This window comes from Solea senegalensis, unplaced genomic scaffold, assembly GCF_019176455.1.
Source record: "Solea senegalensis isolate Sse05_10M unplaced genomic scaffold, IFAPA_SoseM_1 scf7180000015656, whole genome shotgun sequence".
NCBI lineage: Eukaryota > Metazoa > Chordata > Actinopteri > Pleuronectiformes > Soleidae > Solea > Solea senegalensis.
The window spans coordinates 21,328-43,249 of record NW_025321405.1 but is presented as its reverse complement, the minus strand read 5'-3'; the positions used below and the strand labels follow the sequence as shown (position 1 = coordinate 43,249).

General features: G+C 43.2%; 1 protein-coding gene across 3 annotated transcripts; it reads right to left on the bottom strand.

Annotated features, from left to right (window-relative positions):
* Positions 1–6,326: 6,326 nt before the first annotated feature.
* On the bottom strand, positions 6,327–20,427 carry ndufaf6 (NADH:ubiquinone oxidoreductase complex assembly factor 6). Of its 3 annotated transcripts, none has more exons than XM_044017611.1 (9): positions 20,087–20,427; positions 17,450–17,553; positions 16,147–16,269; positions 15,739–15,791; positions 10,103–10,205; positions 7,413–7,546; positions 7,115–7,216; positions 6,752–6,808; positions 6,327–6,667 (listed from the first exon to the last, which is right to left on the bottom strand). In XM_044017611.1, exons 1-9 carry the CDS (start codon positions 20,263–20,265, stop codon positions 6,539–6,541), a joined length of 984 nt encoding a protein of 327 aa, XP_043873546.1. In that variant the 5' UTR covers positions 20,266–20,427; the 3' UTR covers positions 6,327–6,538. The 3 variants fall into 3 exon arrangements, with proteins under 3 accessions (XP_043873546.1, XP_043873545.1, XP_043873547.1); XM_044017610.1 differs by having other exon boundaries at positions 15,739–15,795; positions 17,454–17,553; positions 20,087–20,426; XM_044017612.1 differs by having other exon boundaries at positions 15,739–15,795; positions 20,087–20,225.
* Between the last annotated feature and the right edge of the window lie 1,495 nt (positions 20,428–21,922).

The window sequence follows — 21,922 nt, the reverse complement described above, 5'->3', positions numbered from 1 at the left end:
ATCAAGGAGAGCAGAGAAACACAACAGTTCACACAATGAGCAAACACTAGGCATCAGTGGAGAGAAAAAACTCCCTCTTAACAGAAGAAGAAATCTCTGACAGAACCAGACTCAGAGATGTGCGGTCATCTGCCTCGACCTGTTGGGGTGAAAGGAAAAATGGGGGACAGTGGAGAGGTGGGGGACAGAAAGGGGGGAGAGGAAGGACAAGAGGGAGATGAGGTAGAGACAGAAGAGAGAGAGAGACCAAGAGCAGATACACAACAACTGTATCAGGTTACAAGTTTATACAGTCAATGATATCGACTTTTAATTATAGCACAATAATAGTGGTGATGATATGTATGATATGGATAGCCTCGAAAACTGGATGTGGATCCTGCAACCTGCAAGATGAGAATACAGAGAGGGAGAGAGGGATGGAAGGAAAGACACAAACTAGGGAGAGAAAGAGACAAGGTTAATGACATATAAAAAGTCATAATCAAATCCTGAGTGTGAGAGAGTGAATGTGCGTGCACCACAGGAAAATCCCCCAGCAGTTTAGTTCTATAGCAGCATAACTAAGAGATGGTCCAGGTTTCCCTGAACCAGCTCTAACTATAAGCTTTATCAAAAAGGAAAGCTTTAACTGTAGTTAAAGTTAGACTTAAGCGACAGACTTAACATTAACTTTAGTGACCTCCGAGTGGCGTAATCGGGTGTCATTACTGCCGACGTGAATAATAACTTTACTGAATTTACGATTATCTGTAGCCAGCAGTTTCAGATAAGACTCTATGTCGCCACTCTGGCCCAGAGAAAACACCTGACTGTGGTCGCTGGCGTCGCTATTTTCACGTTCCTCAGGATGGAGTCACCAATTACCAGAGTTGGTTTCTCAGTCTGTGTGTGTGTGTGTGTGGTGCTGAGAGGGGAAAACTTGTTTGAGGTGTGAACAGGTTGGTGGTGGACAGGACTCAGGCTTAACACTACAGTCACCCAGCTGCCCTGTTTGTCTCCCGGTTGCATGGGAGATGCTGAGGAGGCTAACTGATTTAGCTTCATAGTCATCATTAGTCATAGTCATCATCAGTCATAGATTAGATAGATTAGATTAATGGATAAAGTATTTCCATTTAATTAAAGAGATGTGCTTCATAAAACTTAATTCCAATGATCTGTGTTCCAGGTAACAGTAAAGGACAGGTTCTTCACTGGCAGCTTGAAGTCATTTTAAGATCATTTTAAATGAGTGGGCGGGTTCAGACAATAATATTTATCCTTTTATATTTTACAGAATTATTTTCATAATTCCAATTTACGATCAAGATCTACTAAACAAATAAAAAACACACACATCTATAGAGGCTTAACACACACACACACACATACACACCACAAACATGTGTGTCTGTGGTAATAATAATAATGTCAGTAATTTACAGTGAAGTGACGTGAGAGTGCTTACACATGTCATTACAGCGCAGTGACATGAGAGTGCTTACAAATGTCATTACAGCGCAGTGACTTACACATGTCATTACAGTGCATTGACATGTGCTTACACATGTCAGAGTGCGCAGTGAAGTGCTTACAACAGTGGCGTGAAGTGCTTACACATTACAGTGCATTGACATGAGAGTGCTTACATGTCATTACAGCGCAGTGGCGGAGAGTGCACAGTTCAGTGACATGAGTGCTTACATGTCATTACAGTGCAGCAGGTGCTTACAAATGTCATTATAGTGCCGTGGCGTGAGTGCTTACAGTGTGCTTACATGTCATTACAGCGTGACAGTGCTTACATGTATAGTGCAGTGAGAGTGCTTACATGTCATTACAGCGCAGTGACACGAGTGCTTACACATGTCATTATAGCGCAGTGACGTGAGAGTGCTTACATGTCATTACATGTCATTACAGTGCGTGAGTGCTTACATGTCATTACAGTGCAGTGAGAGTGCTTACACATGTCATTATAGTGCGTGAGTGCTTACACATGTCATTATAGTGCAGTGCGTGAGTGCTTACACATGTCATTAGTGACAGTGTGCAGTGAGAGTGCTTACACATGTCATTACAGTGCAGTGACTTGAGTGCTTACACATGTCATTATAGTGCAGTGGCGTGAGAGTGCTTACATGTCATTATAGTGCAGTGGCGTGAGAGTGCTTACACATGTCATTATAGTGCAGTGACGGAGTGCTTACACATGTCATTACAGTGCAGTGCAGTGACATGAGAGTGCTTACACATGTCATTACAGTGCAGTCACAAATGTCATTACACGCGGTGACACGAGAGTGCTTACATGTCATTACAGTAATGACAGTGTCATGCAGAGTGCTTACACATGTCATTATAGTGCAGTGGCGAGTGCTTACATGTCATTATAGTGCCGTGGCGTGAGAGTGCTTACATGTCATGACAGCGCGGTGACGAGTGCTTACATGTCATTACAGCGCGGTGACGAGAGTGCTTACATGTCATTATAGTGCAGTGACGTGAGAGTGCTTACACATGTCATTACAGCGCAGGACACGAGTGCTTACAGAGAGTGCTTACACATGTCATTACAGCGCAGTGACACGAGAGTGCTTACACATGTCACAGTGCAGTGACCTACATGTCATTATGACGCGAGAGTGCTTACACATGTCATTACAGTGACACCACGGAGTGCTTACATGTCATTACAGTGCAGTGACTTGAGAGTGCTTACATGTCATTATAGTGCAGTGGCGTGAGAGTGCTTACACATGTCATTACACAGTGACAGTGACTGCAGTGAGAGTGCTTACACATGTCACAGTGTCATTACAGTGCAGTGATGTGAGAGTGCTTACACATGTCATTACAGTGCAGTGACTTGAGAGTGCTTACACATGTCATTACAGTGCAGTGACTTGAGAGTGCTTACACATGTCATTACAGTGCAGTGACGTGAGAGTGCTTACACATGTCATTATAGTGCAGTGACGTGAGAGTGCTTACACATGTCACTGCACTGTAATGACATTTGTCTTCACATCTGGTCACTCTCCTTTAAGCAGCAGCTCTATATAAGCTTTCACGGTCGGATACAGTTATGTTTTCAAGCCAGCGGAGGCTGCAGAACTTCAGCACTGCAGTACTGCGTCCAGCTGCAGAGGTGAAATGTTCCAGGTGAGCAGGGCAGTCATGAAACAGGTACAGGCTTCATCTCCCAGCCTCTCTGAATGCGTTATGCACAATGTGTAAACCATGAAGCCACATTTAGAAGCACCAAAGTCTGCATTAACACGCCCGTGTTGAGCGTCGTTCAGTAACCAAAGTTTAAACATTTTCTTAAAAAGCCACTCGTTGTTCAAACTACACTTTCCTGCCATTTTCTTAAAATCCCCGTGTGGACTGGAGGGTCGCTAAGCGTGGCGCCAGTGATCCACTTGTTTCCGCTTGAACTTCTTGAACACTTCCGTGTCCATTTAAATTTTAATCGCACATTACATCTTTTTATTTATGTTCATCCTAAATATTATCCACGCAATATTTCCATGACTTTACAGGAAATGTTATTTTTCATTAACTTTTCAAGGACCTAGAAAATGCATTTTCAATTTCCAAAACTTTTCCCGTTTTTTCATGACCGTACGAACCCTGTGTGTGTGTGTGTGTGTGTGTTATAGTCTTAAGCGCATCTCTTATACTATCTTTAAGGTGTTTATCATTGCTGCTAATCTCAATGTCATGATGGTGCACTCATAAAGTCACTGAGTGCCGCTGTACTAGATCACTTTCCTAAATCTAAACAAACACAACTATCAAAACTAAAGATCAGTTGCCTTTACAGAAGGTTTCCAGTTAAACCAGTATGTTTATTGTCACAAACGGTCTCCACTCAATGGTTCCAGAAACCATGAAATCCCCCAAAGTAGCACAAAATATTAGCCGGACAAATCCATGACCAACATGGAACCTGCTGGACAACACAAGCTCAGGGAGAACTCGTCAGTAAAGTCATGTTACACCACACTACCTGACAAGTGGAGTCGGCGGCAGAAGATGTGGAGGCTTTCAGCTGTCCGGATGTCGATGGGGAGATCGTTCCACCATTTGGGAGCGAGGACAGTGAACAGTCTCGAGTTCTGCGAGTGCCTCTGCGATCCTCTCAGTGAGGGGGCTTTAAAGCAAAACCTCAGTAAACCTCAGTCACACGACCAAGGCCCTGAAACGCTCGCCCCCACCAGAGAAACACATCTCCACCCAGGACTGCCTCCAAAATAAAAAAGGCAAAATAAGAAATAGTTCACCGATGGCAGGACAGACTGCTCTGCTGACACACTCCCTCACTGACCAGGGAACCTGGTTCACTTCTGGTTCACTTCATTTATTAGTTTATTTTTATTAAAATATACAGTACCATGTGGAAAATAGATATATTACAGCATTGTAGAGTAGTGTGTGTGTATGTACATATTATATTAAAAACAGGCAGCGTTACCTCGGCCTGTCCTGATGAAATGATGACGTACGAGCTTGGTGTGATCCATAGATTTGTTGTTGACGTGTTATTTTGTTTTTAATGGAAACAGTTTGAAAGTTTGTATATTATTAATGTTTTATTTATTTTAACTATGTATTTTAACTGTATATTTTAATAAAAATAAACTAATAAATGAAGTTAAATATTAATGAATATATTAAATATTAATTAAAATAATAACTACATATATTAATTTATATAATTTAATTTATCATCACTGTAGGTGGCGGTAATGAGGCTTAAGCACTTGGTGCCACCCGTCATTCAAACAGCAGAACAATACATACATACTTGCTTACTTGAGTATTGAGAAACTGTGTGTGTGCGGTTATGAGTACTACAGTACTTTTTTTATCATCCTATACTCAGCAGCATGTAATCGTCACGTTAAACATAACCAACAGCAATATAACAGGTATAGCAACAACCAGTGTGTCATTTGTAAATCATAAGGTGCTGGAACATAAAGTTAACATGTGACAGCCCAGGGATGACGAGCACAGGTCACAGGTCAGAGGTCACAGGTCAGAGGTCCCGGAACGCACACAGAAAACGGTGCTGAACAACACGCACATACACACTTACAAATGTGAACAAGTGAGAAAATGTGTTTATTGATGAACAGAAATTGAATCTGCTCTTGAAATTAAAGATAAAAGCCCTTTTATTTGTTTTTCATCTATAACTTTATACATTATTTCTTTAAAGTTAAAACTGTTTAATTAACATATGTATATAAAATCATTTCACTTCTCTCTTGCTGCTCCTGTCGGGGCTCACGCTCCACGACGTGTCGGGCTTTTGATCATGTGGACAGAACGCAGTTCAGTTGCGAGGCGCACGTCGAGGATGTTACACAAACACACAAAACACTGTCACATGTGTTTGTCCTGTAGACAGTGAGTGATGCGTCACCTTTCAGCACCTGTGTGGTGGACAGCGGCATGTGCGTCTTTATACACGGGGAAGCTCTCTTCTGACAACCAGGCTCATATTTGTAATGTTTTAATGACAGAGAATGCAACATTAGTATTTGTAAATAAGGTAAATCATTATTTGTACATTGAGACGAGCATGTGCACAGGCGTCCACTGTGTTCACACGTGGCACGGCACAAATGACCCCTCGCTGTTTGATTTCCACAAACACTACACAGTGTGTGTCTGTGCGCTCATTAACAGTCACGCGTTGTCTTCATGTCACGTGTTTGAGGCGTAGTTCACCCGTCACGCACTCGTCACGTAGGCGTATGTGCAACAGCGCGTGTGCAGCGTCTGCGTGACGCTTTTACTATAGTGTGCTGGTATTAAATGCCCCCGACATGTGCGTGCGTGTGTGTAACAAGAGCCTCGTTGGTGCGTTGGAGATACTCATGTTTTTAGCAGGAGTTCTCAGAGGTAACACCTGCACCAGAGAACCTTCCACTCCACTCTCTACCAGTTCATGAAACAATGATGACAGCTCTGTTCATCCTGGAGTAACCCACGACTGCACCACAGCGAGGAGGACGCGGTCTGATGGCATGTCGGCGAGTCAGCTCCTCCAACCCGGAGACGCCAAACACACAAAACTCTAAAGTCTAATCAAAGCAAAAAATCTAAACTATTAACCAAAAACTGCCAAGCAGCAAAAAACAAGGGTAGAAAGAGTTTAGAGAAGTTTGAAATCACTCACCCTGAGCACGCTCTCAGCCACGCCCACTCCCAACATTCACTCCTGCAGACCTGTGTTTTTGTGTCAGGTGATTGATCATCATGTCTCAGCAGAATGGCTGCATCGTCTTTTTCTCCGATGACGTAACAGAACACAGGAAAAACAAAACCATGGTCTGAACACGTTTAATTTCTCATATGAACAAACTGGAACGTGTGGGAGTCTGTGAGAGACAGGCAGGGGGCGCTCACAGTACAGTCAGATTCTCAGAGTTCCTGATGAAATAAATGACTTTCACTCCTGTCCAGGTATCATGTGACTATGTCTTTTTGTCTGCGTCACAGATTAAAGATTAAGATTATCTGGAGGAGAAGCTTCTCGTCAGTAGGTCGTCTTCCAGGAGCGTAGGTACAGCTGCACGGGCAGCAGAGGGTTTCTGTTCTGAAGACTGGGATGGAAAACATCGAAATCCACCCTCCGCACTCTCTGCAGGTAATCCTCCAACACCACCTGCAGCGCGCCACACCACAGAAGAAGAAGAAGAATAAACTAAGTGGTGACATCAGGAAATTCAATGAATTTGTGACGACTCACTGTTTGAAGGAAAGCTGGAGTCGCTGCTGCTGGAACTCTGAGACTGAACGACCGAGCCTGAAACACAGAGGCAACATTGTCACTCACTCACTCACACACACACGTTGTCGTTGTTGTCGTGGTCATTGTCGTTGTTGTTGTTGTGTGGCCGTTGTTGTTGTGGTTGTTATGCGTCATTATTGTAGTTGTAGTCGTTATGCTTTGTTGTTGTTGTTGTTGTTATGTCGTTGTCGCATTGTTGTTGTTATGTTGTTAAGTGTCGTGTTGTCGCGTGGTTATTGTTGTTGTCGTGTCGATCGTATTGTTGTCGTTGTCATTGTTGTCGTGCGTTGTTGTCGTCATTGTTGTTGTTGTTGTACATACGTGCTGTAAATGGACGTGAGCTTGGCTGGCGATGTCATAAACAACATCTCGAACATTCTGCTCCCGGCTGCGGCGGATGAAGCTTTCCTGAGATGCTCCGTGCTGCAGGAAGACACAATCAGCACTTTCACAAGATGTAAAGAGATGGTTCATGTTTTTATTGAAGGTGTGTCGAACAGTTTGATACACGGATGTTCACGAAAAACACCATTTTATTTGAATACAATCCAAATCAGTGGACGTCTATGACGAGTGTGAGACAGGCTTCTCCAACAGCGCACCTGCAGCGTTCACTCACCAGTATGCAGACGTCCATGGGCAGGTAGACTTTTCGCCGGCTGCTGTGATAAGGAGTTGCTCTCAGACACGTCGCGATTCCCTGAGCTTTACCGATGTGACTCGCCGCGTGATCGGCGTGGACGTTCTTTACCCCTGCACAACACAAACACACACAAACACAAACAAACCAAATCAAACACACACAAACAAACCAAACAAACACACACACACAAACACAAACACAAACAGAGTTTAGGTTCTGTCACACACGAGCACACATTCTGCAAGTAAACCGCTCACTCTCCCACACCATCAGTGATTTTACACAGGAGCTGTTGATCCACTGCTGCCTCCATCACTTCGTTCAATAGCTTATTTAAGTGAATTTGGCTTTTAAAACATTTCATTTAAACTCTTCAGCAGTGGCGGCTGGTGGCGTTTTATTTTGAGGGGACGCAATCGCCAAGTCAGTTTTTCAGATGGACTGTGGTAACTGTGGTGATATGCAGTTACCGCATATCACCACTAAAACACACCAAAGCACCATTCTCATGCCTGATACCGTCATTTTAAAAGATTCACTTAAATGAAACTAAAAATACACAATTTTGCCTTCTCTATCACTCCTTTGTTAGCATAGCATTTTCCATATGTATCCTTGTCTGTTTGTGTTTATTATTATTATTATTATTATTGTTCAGAGAAATGTCCAAGCCTGGATTCAGACAGGTAATACAGACTGTATTACCTGTCTGAATCCAGGCTTGTTCAGTGTCCAGGGGCCTGTTTCAGAAAGCAGGTTCAACAAACTCTGAATTAAAACCTTAACTCTAGGTTGACCAACTCTGAGTTTTGGGTTTCAGAACAGCTGATCAGCATTAGTTCAATCAACTCTGACTATGTTCACTCTGAGTGAAGTGTGTGTGCGTTGGGAATGAAAAAAAGTCATCATCAATGGAGCTCTGATACTACGATTCACCATGGCAAAGTTAGAAGTTAAAGTGTTTCCAGCTGCATCAGAAATATTCACATCATCATGATCAGTGATCTACGACAGGAACATTTCACAACCTGACAACGTGGCGTCTACAGTGATGATGAGCCTACAGTAACACACAGTCTTAATGTGCACAGAGTCACAGTGTTGGTGTCGGGGGGGCTCAGGCCCCTCAATGCCACATGAGCTCCCCTGGAAACATGATTTGTAACATTTTGGGGGCGTTTTTGATTGATTTGATTCAGATGTGATGTGTGTGTGGAGGTTGGATATGTGCTGACTATATAATGTGTGTTGAGTTGAGTATGTACCGAAACCACGTCATGCCGAGGCGAGTAGAGCCGGTGGAAATACGCCTCAAGTCCTCGCTCTGAGGCACCCGCAAGCCTCCGTCCCACAACCTCCCCCACATATACGTGAGCCCCCCCAAACCTGCGATAAAGTTTGCATACTGGAAGTAACATCTGATTGAGATTTCGATGTTTTGAAAGACAGTAATTTCATTAATTTGGCAGGTGAATGATACGATATCGACTGTATGAATGAGGACATGAGACAAGTGTGAGACAGTTGCTTCAGGCTCAGCAAGAGGACGAGACACAGAGAAACTCAGGGTTTGGCTTTGTGAAACCGAAAAACCAGAGTTTCCCTCATGTCAGGGTTAACTAACTCAGAGTTTTCACTAAACCTGCTTTCTGAAACGGCCCCAGCATCTGAAAGAGGAGGCAGGGAAAACTAAACATAGCACTGGTCTGAGTGCAACCAGTTAGCCAGTCCTTCTTCTCATACCAGCTCCTGTCTTTCGTTTGCTGTTTTATGGCGACGTTCGGCTGCTCAGGTCCGAGTTATATAAGCCGAAGCTTTTCTTCTATGAAACGTTTTTTTTTTGCAGTGAGTGAAACTTGTTTGTACTTTTTTTCCATGATGAAATCGGCAATTAAGCGTAGGTAAAGTTAGCACAACTTACAGAGAAGCGAACGGAGGCATTTCCGTTTCCGCTCGGCCGTGGGAGGTCTCAAAGATGCATCAGTGCGTATGACGAAATCACGTTGGGGCGGGGCCTCCCGGAGCCCATTGAAATGAATTGTAGGGTCCAAAATGAGAAAAAAAGAATCTCAACATGTAAGTCTATGAGAGCGTCCGGGGCCATTTTCAATCTGACTGAAATCGTGCGAAGGGGGCGCGGCTACGTTTGGGTGGGGGGGTTGTGAAACTCAGGATGCTGAACGTCACAGCGATATTCAGGGTGCTGATTGGACAATATTATTAAGACTTAGACCAGCAAAATAAACTGTTTTTTCTCTCTGTTTTTCATGTGGCTTAAGGAGGGCGGTGCACTGTCGCCCACTATGGGCCAGTCACCCCTGCACTTCAGTGTCATAAAGTGACCACACGAGGCAGCAGAGGACCAGCAGCTCCTGTGGCCCTGTGAGCTAAAATCACTGGTTTTCTCTGTGGACTTTGGTGTGGGAGAGTGAGCGTTCTAAACTCTAGTTTTACTCGGTGGAGAGAAACAGTGGATCTCCATCCACTTCACTTCTTTACCGCACAAAATTCAAGCACTTTCAATGACCCCATGTCTATTTAGGACGACGTTCTAAAACCTTCAAGGGCCTTGAAAAAAAGTTCAAATTCAAAAACCTTCAAGGATTTCAAGGACCCATGGGAGCCCAGCAGAATAAGTGAAGCGAGCACAGGTGACATGTTGGTACCTAAACACTCCAGCTGCAGGTAAAGTAAGGACGACTGTGTGTTCTCTGAGTACGTCTCCAGATCCTGAAGGTTCTTGTAGGCTCTGTCGTCCAGATCTCTCTCCTGCACAAACACAACACGGCCATGAACACAACACAACAAACACACACACAAAATCATGAACACAACAACCATAAGCAACACCAACGAAACACGACACACACACACACAACGACCATGATGAACACGAACACATCGACCATGAACACAACCGACGAATGAACACAACACAACAAACAAACACACACACAACCATGAACACAACACAACAAACACACACCGACCATGAACACAACGACAAACACTAACCATTGACCATGAACGACCATGAGCTGAACATGAAGGCATCACAACACAACACAACCATGATGATCGGACCATGAGCACACAACCATGAACACAACACAACCATGAACACAACACAACATGAACACAACATGACCATGAACATAACACAAACACACACACACAAACCAGCAACACACCATGAACACAACACAACAACAAACATACACACACAACAAACACAAACCGACCATGAACACAACGACAAACACACACAGCGACCATGAACACAACACGACCATGAACACAACACAACAAACACACACAAACACACAACCATGAACACAATACGACCATGAACATGACAAACACACAACCATAAACACAACACCGACCATGAACACAACACCACGACCATGAACACAACACCGACCATGAACACAACACCACCATGACATAACACCACGACCATGAACACCATGAACACAACCACGAACAACGACCATGAACACAACACCATGAAACGACGACCACAGGAACCGACCATGAAAACAACACATGACCATGAACACAACCATGAACACAACCATGAACACAACGAAAAACACACACACAAAACCATGAACACAACACGACAAACACAGACAGGCGACCATGACACAACACGAAAAACACACACAAAACCATGAACACACACGACAAACACACCACGACCATAACACAACACCGACCATGAACACAACACAACAAACAAACACACACACCATGAACACAATAACCATGAACACAATACGACCATGAACATAGCAAACACACCATGAACACACAACCATGAACACAACCACGACCATGAACGCAACACCACGACCATGAACACAACCACGAACTGAACACAACCATGAACACAACCGACCATGAGCAAACCGACCATGAATACAACGACTATGAACACGACCATGAAAGCAACACATGACCATGAACACAACCATGAACACAACCATGAACACAACAAAAACACACACACAAAACCATGAACACAACACGACAAACACAGACAGGCGACCATGAACACAACACGAAAAACACACACAAAACCATGAACACACACGACAAACACAGGCGACGAACACAACACACGACCATGAACACAACACAACAAACACACACACACCGCGACCATGAACACAATACAACCATGAACACAATACGACCATGAACATAACAAACACACAACCACACATGAACACAACACGACCATGAGCATGCGACCATGAACACAACACAACATTGAACACAACACCATAACATACCGACTATGAACCACCATGAAAGCAACACATGACCATGAACACAACCATGAACACAGCACGACCATGAACACAACACAAAAACACACACAAAACACAACACAAACACACACGACCATGAACACAACAAAACACACACACAAAACCATGAACACAACACAAACACAGACAAACACACACAGGCGACCATGAACACAACACGACAAACACATACGACCATGAACACAGCACACCATGAACACAACACAACAAACACACACACACACACACGACCATGAACACAACATGAACACACACAAACACACACACCGACCATGAATACAACACCGACCATGAATACAAGACACAACACAACAAACACACACGACCATGAACACAACACAATAAACACACACACCGACCATGAACACAACACAACAAACACACACACATGACCATGAACACAACACGACCATGAACGCAACACATAACCATGAACACAACCATAAACACAACCGACCATGAGCATAACACGACCATGAACACAACATGACCATGAACATGACCATGAGCGCAAAAAAAACACACACAAAACCATAAACACAACACCATGAACACAACACAAAAACACACACACAAAACCATAAACACAACGACCATGAACACAACACGACAAACACACACACACAAACCATGAGCGCAACACGACCCCACGCCACAACACACAACCATGAACACAACACGACCATGAACACAACGACCATTAACACCGCGAACGCAACACGACCATGAACACAACCACGAACGACGACCATGAACACAACCATGAACACACGACCATGAGCACAACCATGAACGACCATGAAAGCAACACATGACCATGAACACAACCATGACACAGCACCATGAACACAACACGAAAAACACACATACAAAACCATGAACACAACCACAAACACACACACTACAAACACACACAGGCGACCAGAACTCAACACCAACACACACACATGACAAACACACAGACGACCATGAACACAACGACAAACACACACACGACCATGAACACAACCATGAACACAACATGACCATGAGCACAACCCGACCATAAGCAACACATGACCATGAACACAACCATGAACACGACCATGAACACAACACGACCAACACACACATGACAAACACACATGACACAACACGACAAACACACACACCACACACAACCATGAACACAACATGACCATGACAAACACACACCACCATGAATACAACACACACCAAACACACATGACCATGAACACAACCATGAACACCCATGAACACAACCATGAACAACACACACACCAAACAACACAAACACATGAACACAACACAAAACACACACACATGAAACACAACAAACACACACACATGACCATGAACACAACGACCATGAAGCATAACACATAACCATGAACACAACCATGAACACAACACCACAAACACCGACCATGAACACAACATGACCATGACATGACCATGAACACAACACAAAAAACACACACACAAAACCATAAACACACACGACCATGAACACAACACAAAAACACACACAAACCATAAACACGACCATGAACACAACGACAAACAACACACACACACAACACCACGAACACCACGACCATGAGCACAACCATGAACAACCGACCATGAACGCCACAACACACAACCATGAACACAACACATGACACAACACCACAAACACACACAGAGCAAACCGACCATGAACACAACCACGAACATACCGACCATGAACACAACCATAACACAACCCGACCATGAGCACACCATAACACAACACGACCATGAAAGCAACACATGACCATGACCACAACATGACCGAACACAACACGAAAAACACACACACAAAACCATGAACACAACGACAAACACACACACCACGACACACAATGACAAACACACACAGGCGACCATGAACACAACGACAAACACACGACCATGAACACAACGACCATACGACCATGAATACAACACATGACCATGAACACAACACAACAAACACACCACGACCATGAACACAACACAATAAACACGACCATGAACACAACACAACAAACACACATGACCGCGAGCGCAACACACAACCATGAACACAACCGACCATGAACACAACCATGAACACAACGACCATGAACATGACCATGAGCATAACACAAAAACACACACACAAACCATAAACACAACGACCATGAACACAACACAAAAACACACACACAAAACCATAAACACAACGACCATGAACACAACACGACAAACACACACACACAACCATGAGCATAACCCGACCATGAGCATAACCATGAATACAACCGACCATAAAGCAAACCCGACCATGAACACAACCATGGCGCAACACCGACCATGAACACAACCATGAGCATAACCTGCGACCATGAACCACTGCACGACAACATGAATGAACACAACACGTGAACTGAACGCACATGAGCACCACGACCATGAACACAACGACCGACACGACCATGAGCATAACAACACACACACACACCATGAACACAACACGACCATGAACGACAAACACGAGACACAACACAATAAACACACACGACCATGAACACAACACAACAAACACACACACGACCATGAACACAACACCGACCATGAACACACACAACCACGACAAACACACACACGACCATGAACACAACACGACGACACATGACACACACACATGAGCATAACAAACCATGAGCGCAACCATGAATACAACGACCATAAGCATAACACGACCATGAACACAACCATGGCGCAACACTGCGACCATGAACACAACCATGAGGCATACGACCATGAACACAACGACCATGAACACAACATGACCGTGAACACAACACAACACACACACACACAACCATGAGCATAACACCGACCATGAACACAACCACACCATGAACGACCATGAGCATAACCGGCGAACACACACACACACACAACCATGAACACCATGAACCGACAAACACACGACCATGAACACAACACAATAATCACACGCGACCATGAACACAACACAACAAACACACACACACACCAACACCGACCATGAACACAACACAACCATGAAAGCGACAAACACACACACCGAACACAACACATGACCATGAACACAACACGACCATGCGACAAACACACACACACACGACCATGAACACAACACAACAACCACACACACACCATGAACACAACACAACAAACACACCACACACACACACACACACACACAAAACAACTTCCATTACAAATGCATTTCCTCTCCAATCTTTAAGCCGTGACCTCACAAATGTCAGAGGATTTAGCTTCATCTGGGATTTCTGAAGCCTGGTCAATCAAACTGACTTTATTTATACTGTAGACAGACAAGCCCCTCCCCCTCCCTGTTTCCCCCTCCCCCTTTCCAACACCCGTTTCTAACTGTGCTAAACGGTGAAAACCAGAGAAATCAGTGTGTTTTAAAGTGGTCGTATTTCAAGAGAGTGAATGTTTGGTGTGTGTGAGTGTCAGGAGGTTTTAAGCCACTCCCACATTTACATCTGTGACAAAGCACAGTTTTAACATCACCCTCGTCTTCATTTTTAAAAGGTTTAACATCTCTGTGCTTTTTTTAGACGACAACCACAGTGACGTGTTTGTTAAGGAACTGTCTGAGAAGAGTTTAGTCATTATTCTCATAACGGCGCAACACACACTCATTATAAAATCTGAACACGTGCAAAACTTAAACTGTGATTGTTTAAAAACCGTAATATTTATCACATCTTTGATTTAGGTGAAAGAAGCGGTTTAAAGTTATGCTCCACAGTGGGCGGGGTTCTGATCGTTTCTCCATTCGTGTGTATGTGGAAATGATTTGTGCATGTTTTCAAAAGCGCAGGAGTTTTGCAGCAATGTTTTGGCGGAAGAGGAAAAATAACGCAAGAAACTGCACAGCAGACACTTTTATGACTTACTCTCTCTGTGATGATCCTCAGCAGCCACTGCTTCGTCAGGTCGTGCTTCCTCACTGCCTACAACAGAAAAGCTTTTTAACTGATCGTGTTTTAATGTATATTTAGTGAGGAGTGACAACTACAAACATGTTCTATTAAATATGCTTTATACTGTTTCAAATTGAACATTCTTAAAATAAAACTACACAATATACTTTAAATAACTGCCAGATACTAAAAGATATTCTAGAAAAATGGGCAAAAACACTGAGTCACAGTGGGCTGAGGTGTTCAAGGGTTAAATAAGATTTCTGGGGGTAATTGTTATGGGAAAGAAACTACGCTGAGAACAGATTAAACGGAACACATGTGCAAATCTACTGCTGTTCTTAATAAAATAAGAGAAAATCTGTCCCCCTTGACGTTTACCCTCCACAGCTCGGCGGTGACCGGCTGCTTCGGAGGCTCGTCTCTGTAGATGTCTGCGATGGCCGTCTTCCAGAACTGCATCCTCATCAGACCAATGGTCTTCTGGGAAACCGAGTCCTTCACCTTTGTGGACAAACACACAAAGAGACAGAGAGCGTGAGTGGTTTACACAACAAAGAAACAATCTGGTTTTTTATTATTGCTACCACAGCTTTCATCTCATGGAGCGGCAGCTGAGACAGGAGAGTGACAGGAGAGTGACGGGAGAGTGACGGCAGAGCGACAGGAGAGTGACGGGAGAGGGAGAGATTGACGCGACAGGAGAGTGATGGAGAGCAGCGACAGGAGAGTGATGGGGAGGACGGCAGAGTGATGGGAGAGGACGGCAAGTGATGGGAGAGTGGCGGCAGAGTGATGGGACAGAGCAGCGACAGCACGGGAGAGTGACAGGAGAGTGACAGCAGAGTGATGGCAGAGTGACAGCAGAGTGACTACAGATGGCAGGTGGGGAGTGGCGGCAGAGTGACAGAGTGGAGAGTGACAGGAGAGTGGCGGCAGGGACAAAGAGTGACAGCAGAGTGACTACAGACAACAGCAGAGTGACAGGAGAGTGGCAGAGTGACAAGAGAGTGACGGCAGGGTGACAGCAGAGTGACAGCAGAGTGACTACAGACGACAGCAGACAGGAGAGTGACGGCAGAGTGACAGGAGAGTGATGGCAGATGACCGCACATCTCTGAGTCTGGTTCTGTCAGAGATTTCTTCTTCTGTTAAGAGGGAGTTTTTTCTCTCCACTGATGCCTAGTGTTTGCTCATTGTGTGAACTGTTGTGTTTCTCTGCTCTCTTTGATGTTGTCTATGTACAGACCTGAGATCATGTATGTTATGATTTGGCGCTATACAAATAAAATTGAATTGAATTGAATTGACGGCAGAGTGACTACAGACGACAGCAGAGTGACAAGAGAGTGACAGCAGAGTGACAGCAGAGTGACAGTGACAGAGTGACTGAGATCATTTGACAGGCAGAGTGGACGACAGCAGAGTGACAGTGACAGCAGAGTGACAGGAGAGTGACGGCAGAGTGACAGCAGAGTGACAGGAGAGTGACAGGAGAGTGACTGGCAGAGTGACAGGAGAGTGACGGCAGAGTGACAGGAGAGTGACGGCAGAGTGACAGGAGAGCGACTACAGACGATGGCAGAGTGACAGCAGAGTGACAGGAGAGTGTTTATCAGCCGTAACACTGAGATTAAACACCGTCATCTACACTGAGGAGGAGGAGGAGAAGGAGAAGGAATACCTGCCTGTGCCACCTCCACATTAAAGGCTCTCAGAGCCAGCGAGGAGCGTCGTGCCTCTTCCGGCAGGAGGAGGGAGGACACAAAGCCGTCATAGTCTCTGGACCTGAGGAGGAAGAACGTGATTCATGAACAACAACACAAACACAAGACTGTGTGTGACAGAGGGATTTAAGCCACTTTACAAAAGTCTCACAACAGCAACTTACTATCACCATCACAGGTTACTTTTTCAACACTCACTCTCCCACACCAAAGTCCAGACTAAAATACCACTGGACTTTGGTGTGGGAAAAGAAATGCATCAAAGTTTGAGAACATGTTCATGTCTTCATCTCAGGGCTGGGCGATATGGCCAAAAAATACAATCCCTGATTTTATTATACCAGATCCGATTTTTGATTTTGATTGATTTTTTTTTTTATAACTACTAAATACAAAATAATTATTATATTTATTAGAATTATAATTATTATGGAAATGAATGACATTCTTCACACACACACACACACACACACACACACACACAAATGAGTGTCTTGTGACTTGAAAGGCAGTTGTTTTCAGTGTCAGTTAACTAAAAATATTCTGTATCCAGTCTGTCCTCCATGACCAGAGCACAGACTCTGGACTGAAATACAGCGGCGGTGTGATGCTTAAATATTGAGATTTTAGACATTTCCCTGGTAATTGTCGGAGATTAACCCACGTTTTTAGGATTGTTAAGTCTTTTTTTACAGTTGGACAGTGTTCAGCTTGTTCCTTGTGTCGGACGTCTCCGGAGCACAGACTCAGTCTGATACAGTCACATGCAGCACGGTGCTGTCCCTAAGTGTTTTTAACTAATTTACAGTTGGACAGTGTTCGGCTCCATCCTTATGTAGGACGTCTCTTCCTGTGACGGCACTCTCGCTGTTTTCTGCTCACGCTGCAATGTTGATATTGTCAGAGAACTAGTGGAGGGAGGGGGAGAGGAATGAGGGGAGGGAACAGGAGCTGAGCGAGTGAGCGCTGTAAAGAGGACAAATCAGAAAAATCGATTTTCATTTTTCTAACATCGTCCAAACAAATAAATCCGATTTCAATTTAAAATCGATTAATAGCCCAGCCTTAATCTCACTGTTAGACTTCTCCAGGAAAACCAACGGTTCTGATTCTGGTGCAGTTCTGTGGAGCCTCAGAACCAGCCCACATTCACACTGGAGCTGCAAATAACCATTCTTTTTATAATCTATTAATCTGTGGATTATTTTCTCGATTAATCGAGTAATTGTTTGGTTCATAAAATTTTTGTCTGACCTGGAAATAATGATATTCGTAATCGATGATTCATGTTTTTTTTATCCTAACCCAGAATATGCCACGCCCACTGATGATGACGGTTGATCTAGTACTAGATTATTAATCAATCCCAAACCCAAACCAGGATATTCATCGTTTGAAAGCCTTATTCTTAATCTCATCCTAGTTGTAAATCACAGAAACCAATTATAATAGTCACAGTTTATCGTCCACCTGCACCTTATTCAGAGTTTCTATCAGAGTTCTCTGAGTTCTTATCTGAGTTGGTGCTTAAAACAGATCAAATCATAATTGTAGGGGATTTCAACATCCATGTAGATGTTGACCGTGATAGTCTTAGCTGTGCATTTAACTCGCTGTTGGAATCAATAGGTTTTATTCAACACGTTAATAAACCAACTCATTGCCTTAATCACACCCTCGACCTTGTTTTAACTTATGGTATTGATATTGATAATTTAAACATAGTTCCTCAAAACCCTCTCCTTACTGATCATTATTTACTCACATTTAATTGTACAATAATGAACTACAATAACATAAATAAGAAATTAGAGATGTTCCGATACCATTTAGTTTATGCTTTTGTTAATCTAGATTAGATTACTGTAACTCCTTATTAGCAGGATGTTCCAACAAGTCTGTTAGAACCCTTCAGTTCATTCAAAATGCTGTAGCACGAGTTCTGACAGGAACTAGAAAGAGAGACCATATAACTCCAGTGTTAGCTTCTCTACACTGGCTCCACCCACAGTTTAGAATTCAATTTAAAATCCTCCTCCTCACATACAAAGCACTTAATGGTCAGGCTCCTTCATACCTGAAAGACCTAGTCTTACCCTATCACCCTAACATACCACTTGGGTCACAAAATGCTGGGGGATTTTCCTGTGGTGCACGCACATTCACTCTCTCACACTCAGGGTATAAATATGAATTTTTATATGTCATTAACCTTGTCTCTTTCTCTCCCTAGTTTGTGTCCTTCCTTCCTTCTCTCTCTCTCTCTGTATTCTCATCTTGCAGGTTGCAGTATCCAGATCCAGTTTTCGAGGCTATCCATATCATACATATCATCACCATTATTATTGTGCTATAATTAAAAGTCGATCTCATTGACTGTATAAACTTGTAACTTGATACAGTTGTATGCCCCCTAGCGTTTGCACATTGTGTGAACTGTTGTGTTTCTCTGCTCTCCTTCTTGTGGTCTATGTACAGACCTGAGATCATGTATGTTATGATTTAGCGCTATACAACTAACATTGAACTGAATTGAATGACGGTTTCACCGGAACCAGCACAGAGAGGTGCCGGTGTGGTCGGTCCAGTCTCACCTGACCAGCTCCAGACAGAACTTCTCGTTGTGCAGCGGCTCCTGGCTCCTCGCGCTGCTGCTCGCCGTCCTCGCGCTGCTCTGTTTACCCGCCGCTTGTGACGTGTTCCTGAAAATGTCCCGGTACACGGAGCTTCTCCTGCTAACTAACCCGTGTTTAACACCGACACTGGCTGCCATGGTCCCGTTCCGTCCTGTGACGTCACGTCCGCTGTCCTTCCCCTCTCTATTGGCTGGAGGAGGGAGATCCTTCCTGCTCTTGATGACATTCAAATGTTATTACTAGCATAGACCATGGATGTATTAGAAGACCTGGATAAAAAATGTTGTCATGGTGGTCACTTCCGTATACTGCAACAACAGGAAGCAATTTTCCCATTGAGCACAATAGTAAAAGAGACGCCTATAAAACTGTTCACGGGACATCTGGAGACATGTTTAGATTTGCATATTCTATATTTTTAATTCATGGAGTTTCATATTTGAAAAACCTTCCTAAAGACCATAAAAAGCCCAGAAACATCTTATTTCATAAACATCTGTGACGTCACAGCTGTGTACGAGCACAGCAAAGCGCGGTCATGTGGCGTATGACGTGAACGCTTTATGAGAAATGTGAATAACGACTACTGCGCATGCGCATGCTCTACACAATCCGGAAATAAACGCAGAAGTCCAAGTAGGTCCAGCTGCAGACCCGCAGACCACTCAACGACACACCCCTCCACTCAACGACACACCCCTTTACTCAACGAAACACCCCCTCACACTACACGACACTCTGATTGGGTCTCAAGAGACTGCGTCTGAAACGTGATGACGTTTACTAACGTGATGACGTTTACTAACGTGATAACGTCTTCTTTTATTGAAACTTTATTTACACACGCGTATCTCATGGACACTTGTTGACAAGAGACTTTTATCCCGGTGTGCGACAGGAATAGAGGAGAATAAATACTCGTGTTGACTTCTATCAATACAGAAATGTTCTTTCTGTGAAATTTGTGAATAATTAATGTCATTTTGTAAACTATGAAATGTTATAGCCAAACTGCTAAAATATATAAATGCTGATTGGAAAAGTTCTTTGAACATCACGTTTACACAATATAGTATCACGTTTATGTGATATAATATCACGTTTATGTGATATAATTATCATGTTTATACAATATAATATCATGTTTATGTGACATAATTATCACGTTTATGTGATATAATTATCACGTTAAGACAATATAATATCACGTTTATGTGACATAATTATCATGTTTATACAATATAATATCACGTTTATGTGACATAATTATCATGTTTATAAAATATAGTATCACGTTTATGTGATATAATTATCACGTTTATACAATATAATATCACGTTTATGTGATATAATTATCACGTTTATACGATATAATATCACGTTTATACGATATTTCCTCAGTCTCAACTTAAGCTGAGTCTGTGGTACAGATTAATATTGTGCTCTTTGGAAATAAAAAATAACTATAATTGTTTTTTACAGTAGATAAGTAACTTAAATAAATTAATGTTTCCATTTGTGACTAAAATAAAACTTGTTAAACTTTCTATAAACCGTGCCTGTATTCATTTGTGTACCGACCTGTGCTCTGAGAAAGTAAAGTTTGAAAAAGAGTAAATTCTTTAGGTGCAAGTCCTAAGGTGGCGTTGTTGGTGTAACTCCCTAGATCATCCTTTTGTTTATCGCCCCCACCACATTTTGGCGTTGTCGGCAGGATAATCACAATCAGGCACAGTGTAGTTTTATTGTCGTAACTTTATTTTAAGCAAAGCAGAGCAAGTTTTAGTGGTTTAG